Genomic DNA, 22,362 nt, shown 5'->3' with positions numbered 1-22,362 from the left:
ATATACACATTTTTTTCCCTACCTAATTTTAGTGATGCATGCTGTTATTGTGGCCCACCAGCAGATGGCTTTTCAATGTATGTAATATTCATTCATTGTGCAAAATAAGAAAAAATTGACTCATACAGATGACGTACCAATATTATCAGCATGTCGGTCCGACAACCGATAACATGCCGATATTATGGAGCATCCCTAATTAGCATTGATTCACAAATGTCAATAATAGATTTCTTAAATGTTACTTAATAATGTGATGTTGACAGAGCAAAAAAAAGAAAAGAAAAAAAAAAGCAGAACTCAATGATGAGGGTAGTGCAGGACTCGGACAGTCTTAAGCTCGCACACACGCTTGAGTTAACTTGTAATTGATCTTCACAAAAGCCAACAGTTACAAACGTGTTAATTTAATGTCTAAATTATTTTATTTGAAAGACAGGAAGTAAATTGTGACTTTCTGCAACAGTAACAGAGCGGATCAGCAAACAGACCAAATTCGACCAGCTGACCAACACACTGCAGCACTACGAAACTTCAACCAACACTGTGGTGTAGAAAATAACTCTAAACTCATTGTGTTTGAAAAATATTGCACATTTCTGATGCTGTCAGTAGCGTAGTTAGCTTGTTTCCTATCATACATGAATGTTTCTGTCCCACTGGGCCCTGTTCAAACTGTCAAACTCTATATGGTAAAAAAAAAAAGAAGAAGAAGAAATATTCATACTGAACAGCTAAATCTGATTCGACTGCTATAATTTTGAGTCAGGTACAGCCCTAATGTTAACACTCTAAAATAAGATGGTTTACATTATACATACTTAATAACTGCATGTTAGCATGCTGACACTGTGCTAAGTGCAGCCTCACACAGCAGCTAGCATGGCTGCAGACTTTGGTTTCAAATATAACTAACAAAACACAACTCTGTGATAGGGATGTAACAATATGGAAAATTTGATATCTCGATTATAGTGACCAAATTATCACGGTAAACGATAATATTGCGATATTTTTTTAAGCGCTGTAAAATGTCCAAAAAATAGATACATTGAAATAACTTCACTAAATCTTGTAACTTCCTTATCATACTAAAATGTTAACAGCCAAAATCTTTTATTAAAATGAAACTTTCACATTAAAAGGGGCAAGGGATTGGCACAGCAACAGAAAATTTTATTTTAAATAAACAAAATATGTAAACACATTACAGGAGCAAAGCTTATTTGTCTGGTGAATTTTAACAGTCAGCAAAATATGTAAACAATTTATATATTAAGTATTTATTTATTAGCACGAGAGGAAAAATATATATAAAACAAAACAATGCAAGAGTAGAACAAAAGACATACAATATATAGCATAGATATCACATATGTGCAGGAGAAACCAACAAAACCCTAAAGGCAATGGTCATCATTACACAGAATAATTCACACATTAGAAGTGTGCATGTGAGTGAGAGGATTACCTGTATGAGAAAAGGAGTGCATGCTCTCGGTCAAAGGTTAACACTGCAGCGTTTTATGTTGTTTCCTTGAGCTTATGTCGAGAAAGCATAACTGGCCGTCTATATCGATTCTAGCTCGCCATACAATAACCATAATCATAGTGATTCAATCATAGTTGATCTCAATTAGCGTTACGTTACGTCGGTTTATATTCTGTCGGCTCCGCTCAGTGTTTTCAGCTCCGTTTCGTTTTGAAACACTTAACGTTAGCAACATAGCTGCTAATACGGCTATTAGCTACTCAGCTAGTATTAGCTCCTAAGTGTCTTAAACGAAAACGGAAAACCTAGTCGCCGTTTAGGAGGACAGATACGGCTCAAATGTCCCATATACGTCGAAAGTTACACATTATGACAATCGGTCATTCTTACCATGTAAAAATTAACCGAAATTTACCGTAATATCGGTAATCATTACATCCCTACTCTGTGGTCACTACTCGTCGTCATCATCATCATCATCACTGTGGCTATTAATTTTTGATGAGAATTGTTTTACATATTATAAGCCTGATTTGTGAAGCGTTTAACAATGTGAGTTTAGAAACAGTTGGTGTGGTGGTGTGCATGTGGAGTCTGGCTTCTAACTACAGTTGTTCAAATTGAAAAACTATTTGTGCAGAAATATTAAATATTAAGAAAAGTTTTTGATCTTGGTACTGGATATGTGACGACTGAATATTACTGTGTTCACCTCCAAGCCTTGGTATTTCAATAATTCTCTTTTTAGTTTGTCAGCACTCTGTTTCTTTTGCCCTTCTGGCAGCCTGTTCTGAAATAGTCATACCAGCCATGATTAATTTACCACAAATAAATAAGCTGAATGAGTTTAAATGAACGAGTATAAATTAAACAGACATAAACCTTTAAATCAGAACTGTTTACTTTACAACAACAACGACAACAAGCCATATACTCTTTATGTTTAACTCTATGTTGAAATGTTCTCCTTTTTTTCTCAACAGGATATCTCCAAAGTTCAGAGAATTGTTACGGCCAGTAAATCACCCGTGAACATTGGAGTAATGAGGAGAGAGAGTGGCGGAGTTAAAGACTGCCAGATGGAAAAGGTGAGCCTTTAGAGTGGCCTGTGTGACCCAAGGGCCTGAATCCATGAGGTTCATCTATTCACTGAATTCATGCTCAAGTGTCTCATCAGAAATTGGACAAGCCACTTTGACTCTGAGTGTCTTTATTATGTTCATTAATTGGAAAATGTTACATAAGGACTGCAACAAGTTTCAGCCTGATGTTACTTTCTTTAGTTTTCATCTAGTCCAACTTTTACACTTATCATTTCTTGACTTCTTATTGAACACTACCAAAGGATTCCAATTTCCTCTGTGGCATATCCATAGGCAGACTATGGTAGAAAGTACGGCTAAAACTAAGTTGATTAATTGATTAGTCAATCCATAAAGAAATAATCAGCAACTATTTTGAGAATTGCTTATTTAACAGCCCAGTCCCCAGAATAAATGTTGTCATTGCACGTTTCTGCAAACCACAGGTACGTTACATGTGTACATTATTGAAACTAAGCGGCAACCTCGAGTGCTGAAAAATAAAGCCAATGCAGAATAGTGGTGGAAATCACCAGAGGATCCACAATATGATATTATCACGACACTTGAGTCGTCAAGTCGGGATATGCTATGTATTGTGATAAAATATATTGCACTTTATTACAATTAATTACCTTTTTCAACTGTTAATGTGTATCTAGTGGACTGAGAAAGCAATTTATTATATTATTCTACTAGGCTACCTAAGGTTTAATTTCTATTAGTAATATTAACAATTTAAATAATAAAAAAAATATAATATTGTGATACTATGCTGTAGCGCTCATGCCAATGTGCCAAAAACTGAAGTTCCTGGAATGGCCACTTTGGGCTGGTTCCAATACAGAGTAAAGCTCCACCCTCTCATCCAAACATGGTCACTCAGTCCAAAAACCAATGGGTGATGTCACAGTAGCTACATCCATTATTTTATACAGTATATGGTTGAAACTTTAGGCTTCTTTACACTTCAACAATGCAGTCATTAACGTGTGGTTAAGTTTGGGCACAAAAAAACACTTCATTCAAGATATTTTTGCTTAAAAAATCCAGTTCAGTCAGGAACACTTTAGTCAAAGAAAACTTTATTTCCATTTGCAGTAATATATTTGGTGGTATGGCTCTGTTCTGAGGCCTCCCTGCCTTAGGCTTTTCACAAGGCGCGTGGAAAAGCAGACCACACCTCTCTGCCCCTCTGCTTGCTTCATGGAAAGCCCAAGGCAAAGAGAGCAAAACTCTCTGCCCCTCCACATGCAAATGAGGAAAGCCTGAGGCAGAGAGAGCAAACATCTCTGCCCTTCCATGCACCTACATGGAAAGCCTAAGGCAGGGAGAGCAGCAGCAAAGACCCCCTGGGAACAGAACAGAGCACAATCAATGACAAACAGAAATTACACAGTCAGTCAGACACAACATAAAAAGGAGGAGCTGGGGTGGAGGCAGGTTGCAAAGCAGCTTGCAGAGGAAGCAGCAACAGTAGGCAGGCCAGAGCAGTTTAAATAGGGCACCCTGAATGAGATCAGCTGATGTAGTTGTGATATGAGCTGAGCTTGACATCGCGTCCTGCTGGAACTAACGCTATGCTCAATTTTTGGTGCGATCATCACAATCCTCCCTGGAAACGCAGCAATGTCTCTAAAAAAAAAACCATCGCTTTTCATGCCATTATCTTGGCTTAAAAGGCAGCAATGTCTTGCTTAATTAAAAAAAAAAAAAAAAAAGAAGAAGCAGCTTTTTGCGCACTATCCCCTGTGGAATCACAGTGATGGGTTGTTAAAAAATGTTTGGCGGCTAAAAGTAGCTGGAAATGCAGCAATGATTCACCAAAATACATCTGGTAATCTACTGCATCACTTTAGAAACACTGATATGATACATATGACACGTGCACAAGTAATATATCTGTGGTTTGAAGAAATGTACAATGCCAACATTTTCTTTTGGTGAGTGGGCTGCAATTAAGCTATATTTCAAGAAGGACTGGTAAATCTCTCCATTATCTGCTCTCAAAATGCAAAAAAATGTCTGCTTTTTTCTATTTTATGTCACAGTCAATTAAACAGTTTTAATAATAAAAAGCTCTGGGTACAAACTTCAAAAAATTGCTGAGGTCATGTGACCTCATTAAGCACATTTGTTTCATTAAAGCCAAACTACAGAATAACATGCATTGTTCAAAGCCTGGAGTGTGCCACAGGGAATGATTATACCATAGAAATAATTATTTATGGATTATTTTGACAGTGTTCTGGAGTTGACATGATGAAAACTGGTTATACTAATAATCTATCACTTGTCTAAGTAAATCCTCAAACACTGCCGAGGTCCGGCTTCTTAGATGTGAGAATTTGCTGCTTTTCTTTTGTCTTTGCAACCTGAACATCTCTGGGTTTGTACTGCTGGTCAGATAAAACAAGCAATTTGGGAAAAGTCCCCTGCAGCTGTGAGAGCTTGCAAATGTTTTTTTTTTTTGATTAATTCATTAATTATTTTGTCTTCAGATCAATCAATAAAGAACTTAACTGTTTGTCGCAGCCTTAAATCTCCCAGCAAACTGCAGAGGCATGGGGCAGTACTGTAGTTGCAGTGAAGATAACATTTGCACATTCACACCAACATCAAAGAGCTTTTCACTCACAGCTGCACTTGCTCAGTGCAAACATACACTGAGTTTTACACTGAGGATCTTAGAACATTTGAGGGAGCTGAGTGCCTTGCTGGCACTTTCAAAGCAGTTATTGAGGGAGGAAAGAGAGAAGCAGTCACTGACCTCTTCTATTCAGATTTTTTTCTGGAGGACTTTGGTACCTTATAGTCACAGACTTGCCTCTCTAAGATCCAGGCGGTGTGAGCAGTCAGTTATCAGGAAGGCTCTGTCAAAACCAACAGGATATGAAGAAAGCAGGGGGAGGTGAACAGGGTCCATAAGGACTTCTGACAAGTGGCTATCAAGAACTATTACAGATATAAGTTGATCGACCACTGGAGACAGGGGAGTATGGAGACATGCCACCCAGTGAGGAAATTACCCTTTGCGGAAACTGTGTCAAAGAGATTGTTCTTTAATGGAATTGTGCCAAAAACAATGTTCACTGGTGTCCCATAATTGATTGTATAATTTTGGCAGGGTTGTAAAAAAAATCCTGCAGCGAGAGGGAGAAACATTCTGATACAGATAAGAGGAGACATATTTGAAACAGAGACTCAGATATTGTGTTTGCTCGTGAACACCGTCACATCTCCCCGTCCTCCTCCCCCTGTAGGCTGGGAGGAAATGAGGAGAGACAGTTTGTATCAGCGTGTATAGCTCGCTGTCTACGCTTCAGTTTCAAAATGAAATGTGATAGGTTTGCTGCACTAGTGTTTCCCCTTCCAATATATTAAGGGGGCGGCCCACCCCACCTACAGTACCTCCTGCCTCGCTTAACTGATGAGGAATTGTTTTCATTCTGGGTTTTTTTAGAATAAGTTAATAAATAGATATTAAGAAATTAACTTTGCAAATAATGTTAAAGTAGTCACGAACAGTTCAAGTATTGTATTTCTGAATGTTGTTAGTATTTTAGTAGGCCCAGATCACACAGGAAGTATTTTGCAGGGTGTAAAACTCAAGGCGTACTGCACTGCCTTTATTTTTTAAAAATTGAATGCCACTATTAAAAAAAAAACACTTGCTGCACCTTTTTATTGTTGCCAGGCAACCACCCAATCACCTCCTTACACTATCCTTCCTGTGCAATCAATCCACTGTCTATTTATATATTTATTATTATTTTTTAATTTACTTTAATTTAATTCACAGTAATTAGTATCTAGTTACTAAAATGTTGAGGCAGAGGGTACTTGCTGTAGTTCTGGTTGAGGGTGAGAGGCTGTCAGCAAATAGTTTATTGGACACAGGGAAACGGAGATCTGTGTGGGTACGTGAGACCGTAAAAAAGAGGGTGGCTCACGGGACGTTTCAAGTACTGCACCTTTACGCTTCCATGCCGGCTGTTTTCTATTGGGACTGTGGTAACTGTGGTTTGTAAAGTTGTATAGCTCTGGGTATCCAGCAAACACTACCACCAGTTTCTCCTCTATTGTTTACCAACTGTAAACTTGTTGTCATGACCACCACAGAAGCCCCTCCTCTCAAATGATCTGACTGTATACTTGGATGAAAGCGGAGATGATGAGATGCCCTCTTCCCCTCTGAGTTGAAGTTTTTTCAACTCGAGGAGTTTAGAGCACTTTGGCAAAAACACCAGGCACCCAAAGCGCAGAAATGTGAGGTGCCTAGCAACGCAAAAACAGTGAGCAAAAATCCGCCTCCAGCTGCTAAAACACTTTCTGTGTGATCAAGACCTTATAATGTTAACCTTTCAAAGACTAGTATCTCGACATAGCAAGTCCATGACATGTCAGAGTGAGTATATCTTGCCCCTTTAGCCTTCTGATACCTTAAATGGGGATAAACTGATTTAATCATGCAGCTCTGGATCACGTCCCGATAGTGAAACAAGTCATTTTGCGAGGGTTGTTACACCAAAAAAAAATCTATTGATTACCAAACCAGCTGCCACTAAAGTTTGAGTGCCCCTGTATTCTGATCTTTATGGTAAATGCACTGAAACAGCCCAGGATACACATGTGACTTCATAATACGGTGTTAACACAGAGTATATACAAAATACATTTATGGAAATCAGATAAAGTGGAATGTATTCACAGGAAGTGTTGAAAATACTTACTTCTATATTTGATTTTGGGTTCACCTCACCACCTCTTCAAGACAGTTGGTCTTGGGGGAAACATTTTTAATATACTGTAAAATGAATTAGGCTGGAGATTATGTCACGGGGGTTTGACACATCCAGGCATTCACCTTCATTCGTCACTCATCCCACATGCAGATTGAGGCATCCAAATATCTTTGTGTACAGCAGGTGATTCCAGCAAGTAATTCACAATTTCTGTAAGAAGATTAGAGAGGAGAAGTTAATAGACTCTGTAGTGGCCGTGTTTCATCCTGTATGAAGCTTTGTTTGGGCCATAACAAGCAGTGAAGGCAAAATGATTTCCATGGGCACAAAATGGCTTCAAGTGCATCACAGCAGGGAAATGATTGACACTGCTCGTAGCCATATGTGCCATTCTGAAAGAGAATAATAATAGCACATCCTGTAGGGCTGCAGCTGCTGATTAATTTCTGTATTGATTATTTTATGACTGATTGTTTAGCCTATAAAATGTCAGAAAATGATGATAAATGCTCGTTTCAGGTTCTGAGAGCCAGAGGTGACTTCTTCAAATTGCTTGTCTGTTTTTGTCTGACCAGCAGTTTAAACCAATTTACCACAATACTGTAAAAACCTGAGAAAAGCAGCAGATCTTCACTCGAACCACCAAATGTTAGACATTTTATATCTGTTAAATTACTTTACAATTATCTGTTATTCATTTATCAGGTTTGTTGTTGATTAATTTACTGTGAAATGTCTGATAAATAATTAATCTAACAGTTTAATTACTAGAAATCTGTAATACTAATACATGTAAACAGCTTAACTAAATTACTGTCATAAGTCAAGTGAGAAAATTAATTAGATAATTGTGTGGTTGTAGAAAAAGTCAATGAAACTTCTGGTAGCTTTCTGGTGAAAATCAAAAAGGCATATTAATGTCATTGATGCTGGTCGATTTATCTTGTGTTTTCATTGAATACACACAGCTGGGGAGCTGACAAAACTTCCCAGCATGCACTCTCTACACGGCACTGAGATGTTTTCCCTCTACTCCTATAGACCGGGGGCGACTGCTTCCAGAATCAGACGGAGGAAACAGCCCCAGAAAGTAAAAAGCTACCAGAGCCACAGCAGGTGAGCTTCACTCTAATTTATATAATAACAGACATTTTAGAGTTTACGCTTCCTGCTGCAGTGAAGTGTTCTTCTTCCCCACAGAAAATGACAAATTAGTAAATCAGGGGAAATGTGGTTCAGGATAAGTCTCGTATCTTTCTATATTTTACTCATTGTCAAAAAAATCCCATTAAAAACCAAAATCAACAATAACTGCATTTACATGCACACTAATATTCCAATATTACTCCGAACATGACAATATATGTAATTTGATGCAGGTCATATAAACACCAGGTTCTGTTTAAAAATTTCCAGTAATCCCCAATTGACCTTTCGCTAAGCCCCGCCACTTTGTGAGCAAGCATGGCGCCCAAACTGTAACTAACTGCACTCCCTGAAGAAATATCATCATGTTTTAGGAAAAATGAAAGAGTGATTCCAGACAGAGGGGTCTACAGTCCGTGTTTGAAGGATATATCCAGGATGTCAAACTGACTCAGCAGCAACAACAGGTTAAAAAGACAAAGATAGTTAGAAGCTAAGGCTGAACTATAGGCTACAGATCACAGTGTAAAAGTCAACCACTGCTGAATATAAAGGGAGACTTTGCCAATATTGAACCAGCTGTGTGGCATCGCAGTGTGTGCCAGCACCTAGACCTCCGCCACCGAACGGGCAGTGATCTCCTGGGGTCAAACAACATTCATCTGCACACAATGTGATGCCACACAGCTGGTTGAATATCAGCAAAGTTTCCCTGCTTCCCTTCACTGGTTCCTGTACAGCAGGGTCGGCCTTTTTTTCACTGTTATAATCATTAAAAAGCAAAAGCAGCATGTGTATACATTCAGTAGGCTATATCTTCAGTAGCTAGCTAGCTAACCCTACACTTTTCAGGGTTTGATTTTGGAACAGGGAGGAAACGTATATCTTTTTCCAACCTCTCCAGGTAACGAGTATCATTAATACACGACGTGCCCCAGGCACAACATTTAGCTCCAAATCCACAACACCAGCCTGAAAATGAAGGAAATCTGAGACGACTGCATTAAAGTCAATGGAGCACAGCTGTGTTGTTGTTGGACCCTGGTCTGAGCCGGCCCGATGCTACATTATGATTGGCCAGTCTGCGTCCAGGGGCGGGACTTAGTGAAGGGTCAATACAGATTTTTACTGCAGTTTGCAACACATTGCCTCTTGCCTGTTTACAGTCAGCTTTGTTTTTGTAATAATTATTTTAATCAGTCATGTCAACAGCTTTGTAGGAATATTGTCTTTTTGGGAATAAGGGCAAAAAACTGAATATTTCGTGCATGTAAACAATGTGTCACTGTGTTAGTCCATCTCAGAGAACTTTATTACCTTCCTGCCCTTTCTGAAGTACTGAGCCTAAATTCCATTTGTTCTTAATCAAGATTTACTTTTTTTTAAAAATTTGGTCACAAATGTATTTTTAAAAAAGGTTCCGTAATTTCAGCCTAGTCGCCAAAAGACAACATTAGCAATGTATGTTTCATACAAACGTTCATTCCAGACAGACAAAGACCGTTGTTTTTGCTGCTTTTCCAGCAGCTTTTAGCCATGCATCACTGCGTTTTTTATCAAGGATAGTGCCGCAAAAAGCGGTTGTTTTTGACTGAGACATCGCTGTGTGCTGTTGTCTGCAAGTGGTCAATGATGTCCACCCCACCAAATCATAAAGAATGCAGTGATGAGTATGTGACTTTGCGTTTTTAATAAAACGTAGAGATGCATGGTACACCGGATCTAGGCTACGTAAAATGGAGGAGGTCGCATGCATATTATAATCAATCACAGACAGAAAAGTAGCCTTCACAAGTTTTTTTCGTAGCACTGAGAGTAAAACAAGACTTTTTCTAAAACAAAAGCCAATCTTCACTTTAAGCTTCCTCACTAGAGCAGCAATATGTACATTAAATGAAAGCTTGTCATCTATCCATCTACCCAAGTAGGTGCATGAGGACACTCCAGGGGCGAAAATCCCATTTCATAGTTGGGGGACAATAAACAGTAAAATTTTAGAGAATAATTCCAGGGGGGACAAGGAAAAAAAGTTGTAGCCTGTCTTTTATACAGCATCTTTTACCGCAATTTGACGCTTTAATCTTCTCTCTATCTCTCCAACAGGCAGGCATAGGACCTTTCTTAGCACTGGCTGAGTCCACCTGCACATGTCCAGATTTAAAACAAAATGATTGAAATCAAATTAACATGTACACAACGACAACAGTCAGGTGCGCCATGCTGTCCAAGGTGCTGAGTGTGTCTGGAGCAGGTGTCTGTCTCCCCGTGCGCAGTAGTGTGAATATTTATGCTATTAAGTAAACGGAGAAAACATGTCTCTCATTGTTTAATAGCAGCAAAACAATAAGGCTTCATTCATCAAAGGCCGAAACTCGATCTCTCTCCTTCTCAGGTGTGTGGAATGGATCCTTCTCTCTGGCTGGCTGCAGAAGCAAACCGTTTTGTTAGGGTTTTTTTTCGTTTTTTTACTGGCAGTGAGATAAACATTTCCTGCAATTAAACTGGTTTTAAAAACAGTGTACTATGAGATCTGCCGCTGCGCACCTCAAAACCGTGCGTAATAATCGCGCGTAATGACCGCTCCTCGTCAGTTAAACTGCACGTCTGTCATGTTTGTCTCACTGACAGGTGGAGAGCCTACAGATATTAACTACGAGCCACTCCGTCACTGACTGCTCTTGTCCTGTCCTCTCCCTCTTCTTTCTCTCCTGTCCTCACTGACTATCACTAAACCCTGGCTTTTGAACAATGCAGGAGAAATGTTGCAGACAGTATATATTATCAGCCTGGGGCTTGTTGTAACAGTAAATGGGATGTGTTGTAACTTGTGTAAGTTAAACTGTATCTGCGAGTGTACATCTTACCCCGCACGATGTGGGCAGCCGGGTCCAGCCACACGCTGCAACTGTTGCCAAGTACTAACGGCTGCTAGCCCCGCCCGTTGGAAAGAGTGTGGGATATACCACTACTAGGAATGGGAGGGGGGGACTAAATCTTTTAAGATTTAAATAGCACATTATTGCGCTTTTATAATGAGCACCGCTTAGATTGTGCTTTTAATAAATACTACTGCATTGTTCAAAAATTAATAATTGTGTCTCAAATTATTCTAGGGGGGTACAGCTTTATTGAAGGGGGAGTCATGTCCCCCCTGCCCCCCCCCCCGGGATTTCCGCCCCTGGGACACTCATTCAGTGGATTAACCATCAGAAGTGAAGATGCTAGGGGTGTCAGTAGCGTAGTGGATAGTGCTGGTGCCCCATGTACAGAGAGGATGCCTCACTGCAGCGATCGCAGGTTCGATTCCGGCTCTCTCTCTCTCAAAATCATCAAGCAACTGTAAACAAGCTTTTAAGACATTGCTGCATTCATGGATGGGAAAGTGCCACAAAAAGCCCCTTATTTGACCAAGACATGGCTGCACTTCCTGCCAGGACAGTGCCACAAGAAGCAGGTATTTTAGGCCAAAGCATGATCTTTGCTCACCATAATCAAGTTGTTTTTGTTCCTTTCATCTCACCCACTACATAATAATGTGCAAATGTAACATATCCGTGGTTTGCAGAAATGTAAAATCCCAACATTTATTCTGGGGATTGGTTGGTAATTTCCTAAAGCAGCCAAGCAGTGTATTTCTTAGAAAATGTTAATCTAGCAAGAGTAGTAGTGCATTTGTTGGAGTCTATTTTCAGCTGTGGTTTAATGAGTATTGGAAACTAAAAATAAACGACAGTGCGTGGGTTCATGGTAATGAAAGAACATGTCAGCTGGTGCAAAATGGTGGCTAGTTGATGTGGTTTTTAATAGTTTTTGGACAACAATGGAGCTCTATGGCACAAAGGAATAAACTGCCACACAGGGAATTACTTGTTAGTGGATCAAGTCGTTGTTGGTTTTGGTCTTTTAAATAAATAATTTGCCTTTTCATGTGAAATTTTGACAACAAGAGAGCTATTTATAGCTGTTTTAAAAATAAATTGTTGCATTACACAACAATCTCATAATCAAATTGTGAAAACCGTAGCATGACACGCATGTTTTAAAGGACTTCACGTGTAGAAAGATTAAATAGATGAAAGCAGCTCAGTGTGACCACACAGTGACTGACAACTAACAACCTGATCATGATTCAACTCAGTATGCAACAAAGTACGACACAAAGAAGTGAAACAAAGCACAGCTAATGATACAGCGTGATGGAGAGAAACACAACGCCCACACAACAATCCTAAAAGGAGGCACCCACCAATGTCACCTATAGTACGTGATATTCAGCGCTCTGCCAAAGCCGATGCTCAACCGCCTCCTTCATCATATTATTGAATTGAGTCACACCTGTTTGGCGGTGGCAGATGGTACAACAAAACAATGCATCTCATTTCAATGCAGTGCAATACTGTGTAACTGAGCAACTGTCTTGCATTGCAAGTGGCAGCGATCCATTTTTAGACCCTCACACTATTTGCACAAGAATACTAGAATATTTCCAAAGAGATCTCGACAAATGGGCAGATTTGACTTCACTTGTTTGTTTTGGGCTGCAGAGATATTCACTGAGTCTGACAGTTGCTTTTTATGTATTACAACAGTGGCCTGTGTCACTGATTCACAGCAGTACAAGATAATGGTGATTGTATTCTGGTTTGGATTCAATGTAGTAAAAGTTTGACATATGTTACTGAAGTCAAAAGCAGCTCATTCCCAGAGGCTGCTCTCTCTCCTAAAATTGGTGCTCCTAAAATTTTTAGTAGGGAGCACCAGAGCCACTGGTTGAAAAAAATTAGTGTAGAGCCCTAAAAGATTATTTATATGACGTTGCATGTTTTAGTTTTGTAAGTATTACATTTTTTTTAGGAGCAGTAGCAAACAAACAAGAAGCAATGACTTGTAACGTCTCAGCTGGGTTAATGACTTTTCAGACATCTACGTTTTTTATAGTGTTATCTTTTTTTATCTCATTAATTGGTAAATTCTCAGGTTGTGTTACAGCACTGAATCAACAATTGACTCTCTTCCTGCCGTCGGTCGGTATCCCTCATGCACAGCACTTACCATTCATGGTGTAGTAAACAATTTGATTACTAATGATTTGCAATCCGGTCTCTGTGGATCAATCTGCATTAACGTGCCCTCTATTCCTGTCACTACTCTACCTTCATTATGTGTTCTCATGTTCGATTTGTGAGACTGAGAACCTGAGTGGCGTCTCGCCTTATGGTGAGATGCTTTTGGAAGAAAAGGCTATTCTCGTAGTCTTGCAGCTGTTGTGTTTTTGTGCAACACAAAGAAGGGTTTAAATAACAACAATGCAACACCTGCACTTTTTAGGTGAAACATATTGTACAATAAGCCTCCGTGTATTCACTCAGTCTCATGCGGCAGACTGATCAGACAAAGAGGCTCGCATTGATGTGGCCCGAACATCGACAGGCTGACAGACCAACACCTCATGTTGCCACAGAGGAGTTTTCAGCCAGATTAACTATAATGTCAACAACACGGAGGAAAACAACATCGTTCTGGCCTGGTAAATACACTCTGCAGGCTTTAAGGCCACATCATGCAATCTAACCTGTGTGACATGTATTCAAATGTCAGGCGTATGTGCTCGAGTCCATCGTTAAGATTCTTTGAGAGTAAAGTTTTTTTCCTGTTTCTTTGTAATACTTCAGCAAACCCTGACATTCCTAAACAACAGAGCAGATCTCTGAAGCTCAGTGGCATCAGTGTTGTTTGTTTCTGACATTCCTGAATTCATTAAAAAAAAAAAAAAGGTACAAGCGGAAGCACACCAGCTGGAATATAAAAATCACAAAGGCTGAATGTGAGGAAAAGCTTAAAAAAAAAAAAAAACATAAAAATAAATAAATAAATAAACCTAGCCAGATATGCGATTGCTCAGATTCATCAATTATTAATTATTAGTCAAAATAATTTAAAACGCAATGGATAAGTATGTCAACACTTGATTCTGTACTTTTTAAGATTCTTAAAAATAGTTGAATTCTGTCTGCTGTGTTCGTTTTTTGATTTTACAATGAAGAGGGCTCAATATCCAAGAAAATGACAGAATTTGTATTTCATGTGGATAGGATTTGTTTTTGCTGCGAACAAGGGATACACGATACATATCGGGACGATAATAGGAAATTTATGTCATCATTTGTTACTCCAATAATAAAATTATAGCTGATAAACAGAAACGATAGTACAAAAAAAGCCACATTGCTTTCATTGACTTAACTGGCACAGCATCTGCACCACCAATAAAAACAGATGAGAGAAGAGCTAGCGCAGCATGCTAACTAGAGAGCAAAATGCCAGTCTGGATGTTTCCCACAGTTTTAGAAGACAACAACACGATTTAGCCGGGAGTCAGATGCAGCCCTGAAATACCGCCCCTGCAGCCGCTGCCTTACCAGCAAATGGGCAGTTCAACATCCACCAGTCTGGCTGCCATGTAGCTCCAGCTAACACAGCAGCAGCAGCAGCAGCAGCAGCGGGGGTTAACATCCAACACTGAGCTGTTAAACAGTCCCAACAAACCACACCAGCACTGAAACGGCTCGACTTTCTCGTTAAACCTGTTAACAGATAAACAACATGTAACGTTAGCCCTGTTTGCATGCGGGCATACTGCGGGGTGCGCTACTGTCTCGTGATAAACAGAGAGGGAGAGAGAGCTGATCAAGGAGGGGCTGAAAGAATCAAGACCCTGCATGCTGCTCCACAATAATATCAGAGTTTACCTATTTTAAATAGTAAAAAAATAGAATAGAAAATCAAGTTGTGGCAGGCCGTCACAACTAACCCTTTGAAACCTGAGCAAATTGGCTTAATGTCTTTCAAAAACATGGGAAGAAGGCAACGAGCAATGAAAGAAGAAATGACCCCAATAAAATTGCAAGAAATCAGTAAAGAAAATTAAAACAAGAAAATTAGAAAATTAATTTAAAAGAAAATTAAAACAAAAACAAACAAGGAAATGATCTAATTATGAGTTTAATTTCCCTCTTGCTATGTTTTACATTTGTTTTTTTTTTAAATAATTTTCTAAATTGATTATTTTTTGTGATTTATGGGACATTTCTTACTAAGTTGCTCGTTGCCTTTTCCCCATGTTTTCAAAGAAATCCCACCAATTTGCTCAGAGTTCAGTGGTTTAAATTCTTGTGAAAGGTGTCTAACAGTAGCACAAGAAAAATGATGTTTCTCTAGGTCTGAAAAATATCCATATTGCGTGTCCCTTTTGCTGACATATTATAATAATATATGTTATTATTTGTTTTCTGTTGAGGCACTGCAAATGTAAATTAGCGTATAGCAAACTGTGGTGCAGCTAAGAAGCTGTGCGTTCTCCCTGTCAGATAAAAAAAGAAATAAAAACACAGCATCCTCCCTCTGCAGCACAGCCAGGTAGTGATTGAGTTAAGAAACACCATAAAATAGGGCGAGGCTGAGGGTAACCTCCTTATTATACCCACAGAGCAAGTGTCAACAGCCGGCATAGTCTTACAGAAATTGTATTTCTAAAGTTTTCTTTCTATCCGTACCTCTGAAAGACACAATGACAACCTAAGTCAAAATAAAGTCAATATTCTATGTTTGCAGCAGTAGTGAAAACACAGGTGTTGTTTTATTTTCAGATATATATTTTTTTAAATCAGTTTGACTGCTGACATTGGTAGTGCTGCCACTGACAAAGCTTTTGCAAGTTTTTCCCAAAATCCACCCTTGCACAAAAACTTTTGGATGTCCTTAAGGGAGTCTTAGCTGGTGATAAATAAGATACAAACAGAAAAAAGAAAATCCCAAACCCACATCAAAGTGGGCGGCAACTGAGGTTGGCAAGAAGCCACCAGAGTGCATTAAGTGAGAGATCGTTTGCCTGCAGATGGAAGTGAGAGTCATTGAGTGCCGAGTCACAGTCACTGAATCACTGTGTGTACTTAAAGGAAAACTTCACCCACAAAATGACCAGTTGTACATCAGTTAGTCGTGTCGTGCTACACTGACTTTGGGAGGAAATTTTCTTGCATGCCTCCTCAGAAAATGGTTAACGTATTGATTTATTGATTGACACACTATATTATATTTCTGTTTTTTATGATATTTTTTTTTACATTGTACTATACTTCAACGACATACTGCTATGACGTTTTTCAGGATTTTTTTTACGACATACTATACTATGACATTTTTCAGGATTTTTTTACGATTTTTTTTATAACATACTATACTATGACGTTTTTCATGATTTTTTTTTACGACATACTATACTATGACATTTTTCATGATTTTTTTACGACATACTATACTATGACATTTTTCATGATTTTTTTACGACATACTATACTATGATGTTTTTCATGATTTTTTTACGATTTTTTTTACAACATACTATACTATGACGTTTTTCATCATTTTTTCACATCAAACTATACTATGATGTTTTTCAGGAGTTTTTTTAAAGACATACTATACTATGACATTTTTGTATGACATTTTTGGCACATAAAAAAAGCTTGAAACTACCAAATTCATTAACTCTGTGACGCCCTCCAACTCTCGATTCGGGTCACCATCTGTCCAGTGTGAATGGGGACAGACGCTGAATTGCTTGCCCACGTCCACAGGTCTTATTAAACCAAAACTCAATCTAATGATTGAATGCTACGCACAAATTTGTTCTGCTAACGTTTCATGAATGAGACCCAATGTGTGCATTTAAATTTCAGTCTCATTAATCCAGTCGTATGCTCAGTACTTCCCAAACACATGCATATTCACTCAAAAAACAAACAAACTTAGTTTTGGAGTCTGGCTTTGAAGAGAGCAGGTAAGTTTCACTTTCAGTTTTACATTGTAATGTTTTAGTCAAAATGCATGTTTGGAAAGTACTGAGCACACGACTGGATAAATGAGACTTGGATTATACAGCACAAGTTGTGTGAGAGTTTGTTAACAGATGATTTGATAAAGTTTTGTTAAACTTGGTCCCCACTCAATCAATAAATCAATATGTTCAGCGTTTTCTGTTGAGGCATGCCAGAAAAAAATAGTTTCCATCACAAATTCAAGGTAACACAGCACGAGTGATCGGCCATTTGCTGGTAGAAATATTCCTTTAAGTTAAAAATGTACTACTCCGTATGTTCTAATTACATACCAAATGAGAAATAATACATTGTGGTCAAACTCACAGTTACTGTTCAGAGTTCTTTAAGCTCTCCTGAAAGTGGTCTAATAAATGTCGAGGTGCATTTTGCCTCATTTTGTTTGTTTTGCTTGAAGCCAGGTGGTGGAACTATAACCCACTGCCATGCAGAGTGATGTGTAACTCAATAATTTGCAAGCAGCCAGCAAGCCTAAAGGCATTCTCCAAAGTGACATTGGTAAACACAAAACAGATGCTTTGCTTGGGGAATTGGTTCCTAGAGCCCGTGTGCAGTGCTTAAACATGTCATTGCCAAAACTGACTTAAATTATTCAAAATACCAAAAAGAAAAAAAGCGTCCCATTAATGAAATACAGTGAGACCAATCATGTTGTCTTTAAAATGTGAGCAGGAATTTGTGAAAATAGCAGGATACCGGGAACACACACTCTCTCTCTTAAACTGCACTGTGTTTGAATGTGCCACTCAACAGTAAACAGACTGTCAGTTGGTCTTCAAAGCTCTGAGAGCTGCTGCTTTTCCATCCCACCAGGTAGTTAATTGCATTTATTTCCAAGTGTAACTCATATTCTTGATAGCTCAAATGGAAACCAGCAGGACTCTGAGCTGTGTCCCAATCCACAAGTGCTACCCCCTTCGGAGTCAGCATTTCAAATGCTAGAACATTACAACAGGTTGACAAGGCTGAAGTTACCATTAAACCTTAGCTATAAAAGGTAATTACACAGCTGTTGTTCTTTGCCTGATAAAACCAAGTATTGTTGCCATGTATACCAAACATTCTGTGGAAAAAGTTATCCATTCATTTTCCGTAACCACTTATCCTGTTGAGGGTCGCAGGGGGGCTGGAGCCTATCCCAGCTGACACTGGGTGAGAGGCAGGGTTCACCCTGGACAGGTCACCAGACTATCACAGGGCTGACACATAGAGACAGACAACCATTCACACTCACATTCACACCTACGGACAATTTAGAGTCATCAATTAACCTTATCTGGGGGAAGCCAGAGAAAACCCACAATGACACAGAGAGAACATGCAAACTGGGAACCCTCTTGCTGTGAGGCGACAATGCTAACCACTACACCACTGTGCTGTCTGTTAAAAACAACCAATTCAATTTTGTTTATAAAGCCCAATATCACAGATCACAATTTGCCTCAGAGGGCTTTACAGCATACGACATCCCTCTGTCCTCGGACCCTCACAGCATAAGATATACAAAAATACAGATATTGTCTTTTAGTTCATGCTCCCAAATTACTTGGCCACATCATGATCCTATGGTGAATTTTCCACTCGTACCATTTGGCAGCCCAATTGCTTAAAAAAAAGTTGGTATTATATGTTTCTGCAAAACACAGATTTGTTTGTAGGTTTAGTACATGTCATGTTAACATTTCTAAATTGACTTAGTATTTTTTTATTTTATTTTTTTTAAATCAAGACTTCGCTGTGTTTCCTGCCAGGATGATGCCAGGAAAAGCAGGTTTTTTTCACTGAGACATTGCTGTATTCCTTGCCTTGATTGTGCAACCACAGTTCTGTTGAAATATAAAGTAACGTAAAGTCTCCATGCATTCACTACATTACACCCACACGGAGTCTGTTTCTACAGAATTCAAATGATGCCACTTAAAAAATACTATCTATCAAATTACAAGCCAAAAAAAACCCCAACACTCTTCTGGATCATTGCTTAAAAACAGACTTGCACCGATTTATCGGCAGTGCTCAGAATCGGGCCGGTTTTCACGTGATCAGCCATGACCTGCGACTGGCCGGTCAGTCTAAAATATGCCGATTTAAAATGCCGGTCAAATTCCCGGCGCACCGCATGATTGACATGTAACATCAGCAGCGTACAAACACATGTGCAACTCACGGCTTGGGCAATGTGAGGAAGTGAAACATGGGCGGCTTCTCACCTTAATCATTCACACACCCACACATCAAAAGAGAGAAGGAGAAAGTTGTTAATTGTCCGTGTTAAACTGAACTGCGGAGCTCTCACTGCTGCACTGTGCCGCTTGAAACTGACAAGGCGCGTGTCCGCGCGCTTACTGGTGGGCACGTCCTGAAGACCTATGTGAATTTTCCACAGGAGATATTTTTACTTTTTTGTCTATTCAAGAAATTACAAATGCTATACACCAAGAATTTTTAATTCATTTATCTTTGTTTTTATTTATGTATGCCTTTTTTACTTATTTATTTTAATACTGTACCTGAAGTTATATTTGAGCAAAAAGGAAAATGTTTCTTAACCTGTTTCACTGTTTGTTTGTTTGAGATGATTATTGAAAAGCTGGTTGTATCTTGGTTAAAATGTTCAAATAAAGCAAAGATAGAAAATACTGCAATATCGTGTGTTCTGTAAAGTGGTTTGAAAAAAATTAAATCGGCCAAAATCGGAATCGGCCCAAGAAATTGTAATCGGTGCAAGTCTACTTAAAAATATGTTTTAAAAAAAAGAAAGTTCCGTATGGGTCTGATAATTCATGTATTGTACGTATTCATGTTTGCAGAAACATACAATGCCAACATTTATTCTGGATATCAGGTTGTGTTTGGGGAGGATGGAAGGGTTCAGATTACTAGCATTTAGTCCGTCAAACATAACACCTTTATTTAGTTGCATCAACTAAAGTAGCCCCTAAAATAAGACAGAAGTTGTGTGGTGTTGAGAAGTGGGACTGAGAGAGGAATCAGACTGATTACAATGCCCAGGAGTAACCATCAATATTATCTTTAAATAACTTCCTCTGCATCCCAAAGATATATTTAGGAGCGTTTCCTGCTCAGATTACAGACCACCACATGTCTACTGTGGAATATTATTGTGTCAGTCTAATTAAGAATCTTTATCTTCTCAACAGCAAAGGAGCCAAGCGCAGACTGGAAAATCCACCACAAAGCTCTCAGACGACAGCGAGGAGGCAGAGGGAGGCAGCAGCAAAAAGACAAAGCCGCATAAATACAACTGAGCGGACGGCGTATCATCCAAAATGCAGAGCTCCTGCATTGCCTGAAGGATCTTTCTAAGAGCACACACTTGCGCACTCTCACAAAAACATATGTGCGCCCACACACACACACATACACACGCAAACACACACACTGAGCTACACATACGCATATCAGCATTGTTTGCAAAAGCTGAGACACTGGAATTGTCAACAAATTTCAAACTGTCATCTGCAAACCTCCATAGTAAAATGGCATGCATTCTAGAAATTCTTTTTAAAAAGGTAGCAATGGCACTGGTAACTTGTTTCATGATTGTTCATTTGTTGTTTACTTATCTGAGTTTTATTCTGAGTGAGGACACTGCTTTCTAAATGTGTGATCTTTCTAGAAAAATCCCTTTGCACTGGTGAGGTCTGACAATGTATCCTGTGATAAGTATATCAATTGACAAATAAAAAAATACTACTACTATTACTACTACTACTACTACTACTACTACTACCCAACTTAGAATATTGTTTGTCACTCATTGTAGCAAGGTTAATTTACTCCTCCACATTTTGAAATATAGAGGCTCAAGTTGGCTGGCCAACTGTTCAACATTTAATATTTCAGCACTCTTTCTGCCTTTAACACTCCAGAGGCGAAGAGCCAAAGACTCACAATGGGTCGTCTCCCTGAGAATGTGCCATGCACTGAGTAGTAACTCCTAGCTACATGTATCTGTGTTATCTGACCTTTCTGTGTCCTTTCAATAAACTGTAATTTTCAGTAAATGTGTGAAGAATAAATGGTTATTCGTGGGAAAGAAATGAGTGAGTATGTTTGTGATCAACAGAGGGAAGGGTTGCACGGTGCAAAGAGCAATCAGGATTTATGCAATGTGAATATTAATTACTCCTCGAGCACTACAAGAGGAGCTTGCCGAGGAAGCGCTGACACATCCGAGGTCGGAAGAAAATTTGTATTTTCTGACAGACAAATTATTCATCAAATCATTTTTAAACATTGACTTTGTTGAATAAATCTGATACAAATGAGGAAGGTCGCAGCGTGACCTTTTGTGTCTTAGCTGTCCAAAACGCAAATACAGCCTCTTCTTGGTGAATATTTCTGGATATTCTGTGACCTGGATGACTACAAATCTTTATCCATGAGTTGTAGAAATTGAGATTAATTTGTCAGTGTATAATTTCTATGGTTTAATAAAGTGTTACAGTACCTGAGCACTGAAAGCCACTAAATGTGCTGCCTCTGTACATTGCTGTATAAAGGTGACACCAACCAACTTTTAATTTGTCATTGAGTTATGCAAAATGGATCCACTAAAGATTATTTTCATAATCAGTTAATCTGCTGATCTTTTTTGTCCCATTAATCAAAAAACATCACAAAAATGAGGAAACTGCCCCCCTGGATATCCCAGAGTCGACTGTGATGTCATCACATTTTGTCTCACCAACAGTCCAAAAGCCAAAGATTCTCAATGTACTATCCTGCAAGTCTCACTTTTGAGAAGATTGAAACAATATCAATCAATCAATCATTTACTCAGGCAGCACGCACTGCAGCCGCCTCTGAGCAGCGTATCGCAGTGATCCGTGACAGTATCGGGACAGCACCTCACATTCCCACCATAACACCAGTCCTTATTCACCATAAAGCACACACCTTCTTTCCATCTCTCACCAGAGCTGTCTGCTCCGTCAGGTCAGCATGTAGAAAAAGAGTCACCAGAGGCCTGTACT

General features: G+C 39.0%; 1 protein-coding gene across 2 annotated transcripts in view; it reads left to right on the top strand.

Moving 5' to 3' along the window:
* luzp2 (leucine zipper protein 2) overlaps positions 1-21,416 on the top strand; it is a 284,343-nt gene extending 262,927 nt beyond the window's left edge. For both annotated transcript variants that reach the window (XM_050042392.1, XM_050042401.1), the window contains 3 exons: positions 2,476-2,580; positions 8,361-8,435; positions 20,524-21,416. In XM_050042392.1, the coding sequence (XP_049898349.1) occupies positions 2,476-2,580; positions 8,361-8,435; positions 20,524-20,631 (288 nt within the window). In that variant the 3' untranslated portion in view covers positions 20,632-21,416. The remainder of the gene's footprint in view (positions 1-2,475; positions 2,581-8,360; positions 8,436-20,523) is intronic.
* Positions 21,417-22,362: the final 946 nt, after the last annotated feature.

The sequence above is a fragment of the Epinephelus moara genome, chromosome 1, assembly GCF_006386435.1.
Source record: "Epinephelus moara isolate mb chromosome 1, YSFRI_EMoa_1.0, whole genome shotgun sequence".
Classification (NCBI taxonomy): domain Eukaryota; kingdom Metazoa; phylum Chordata; class Actinopteri; order Perciformes; family Serranidae; genus Epinephelus; species Epinephelus moara.
This window is presented reverse-complemented; position numbering and strand designations above follow the sequence as displayed.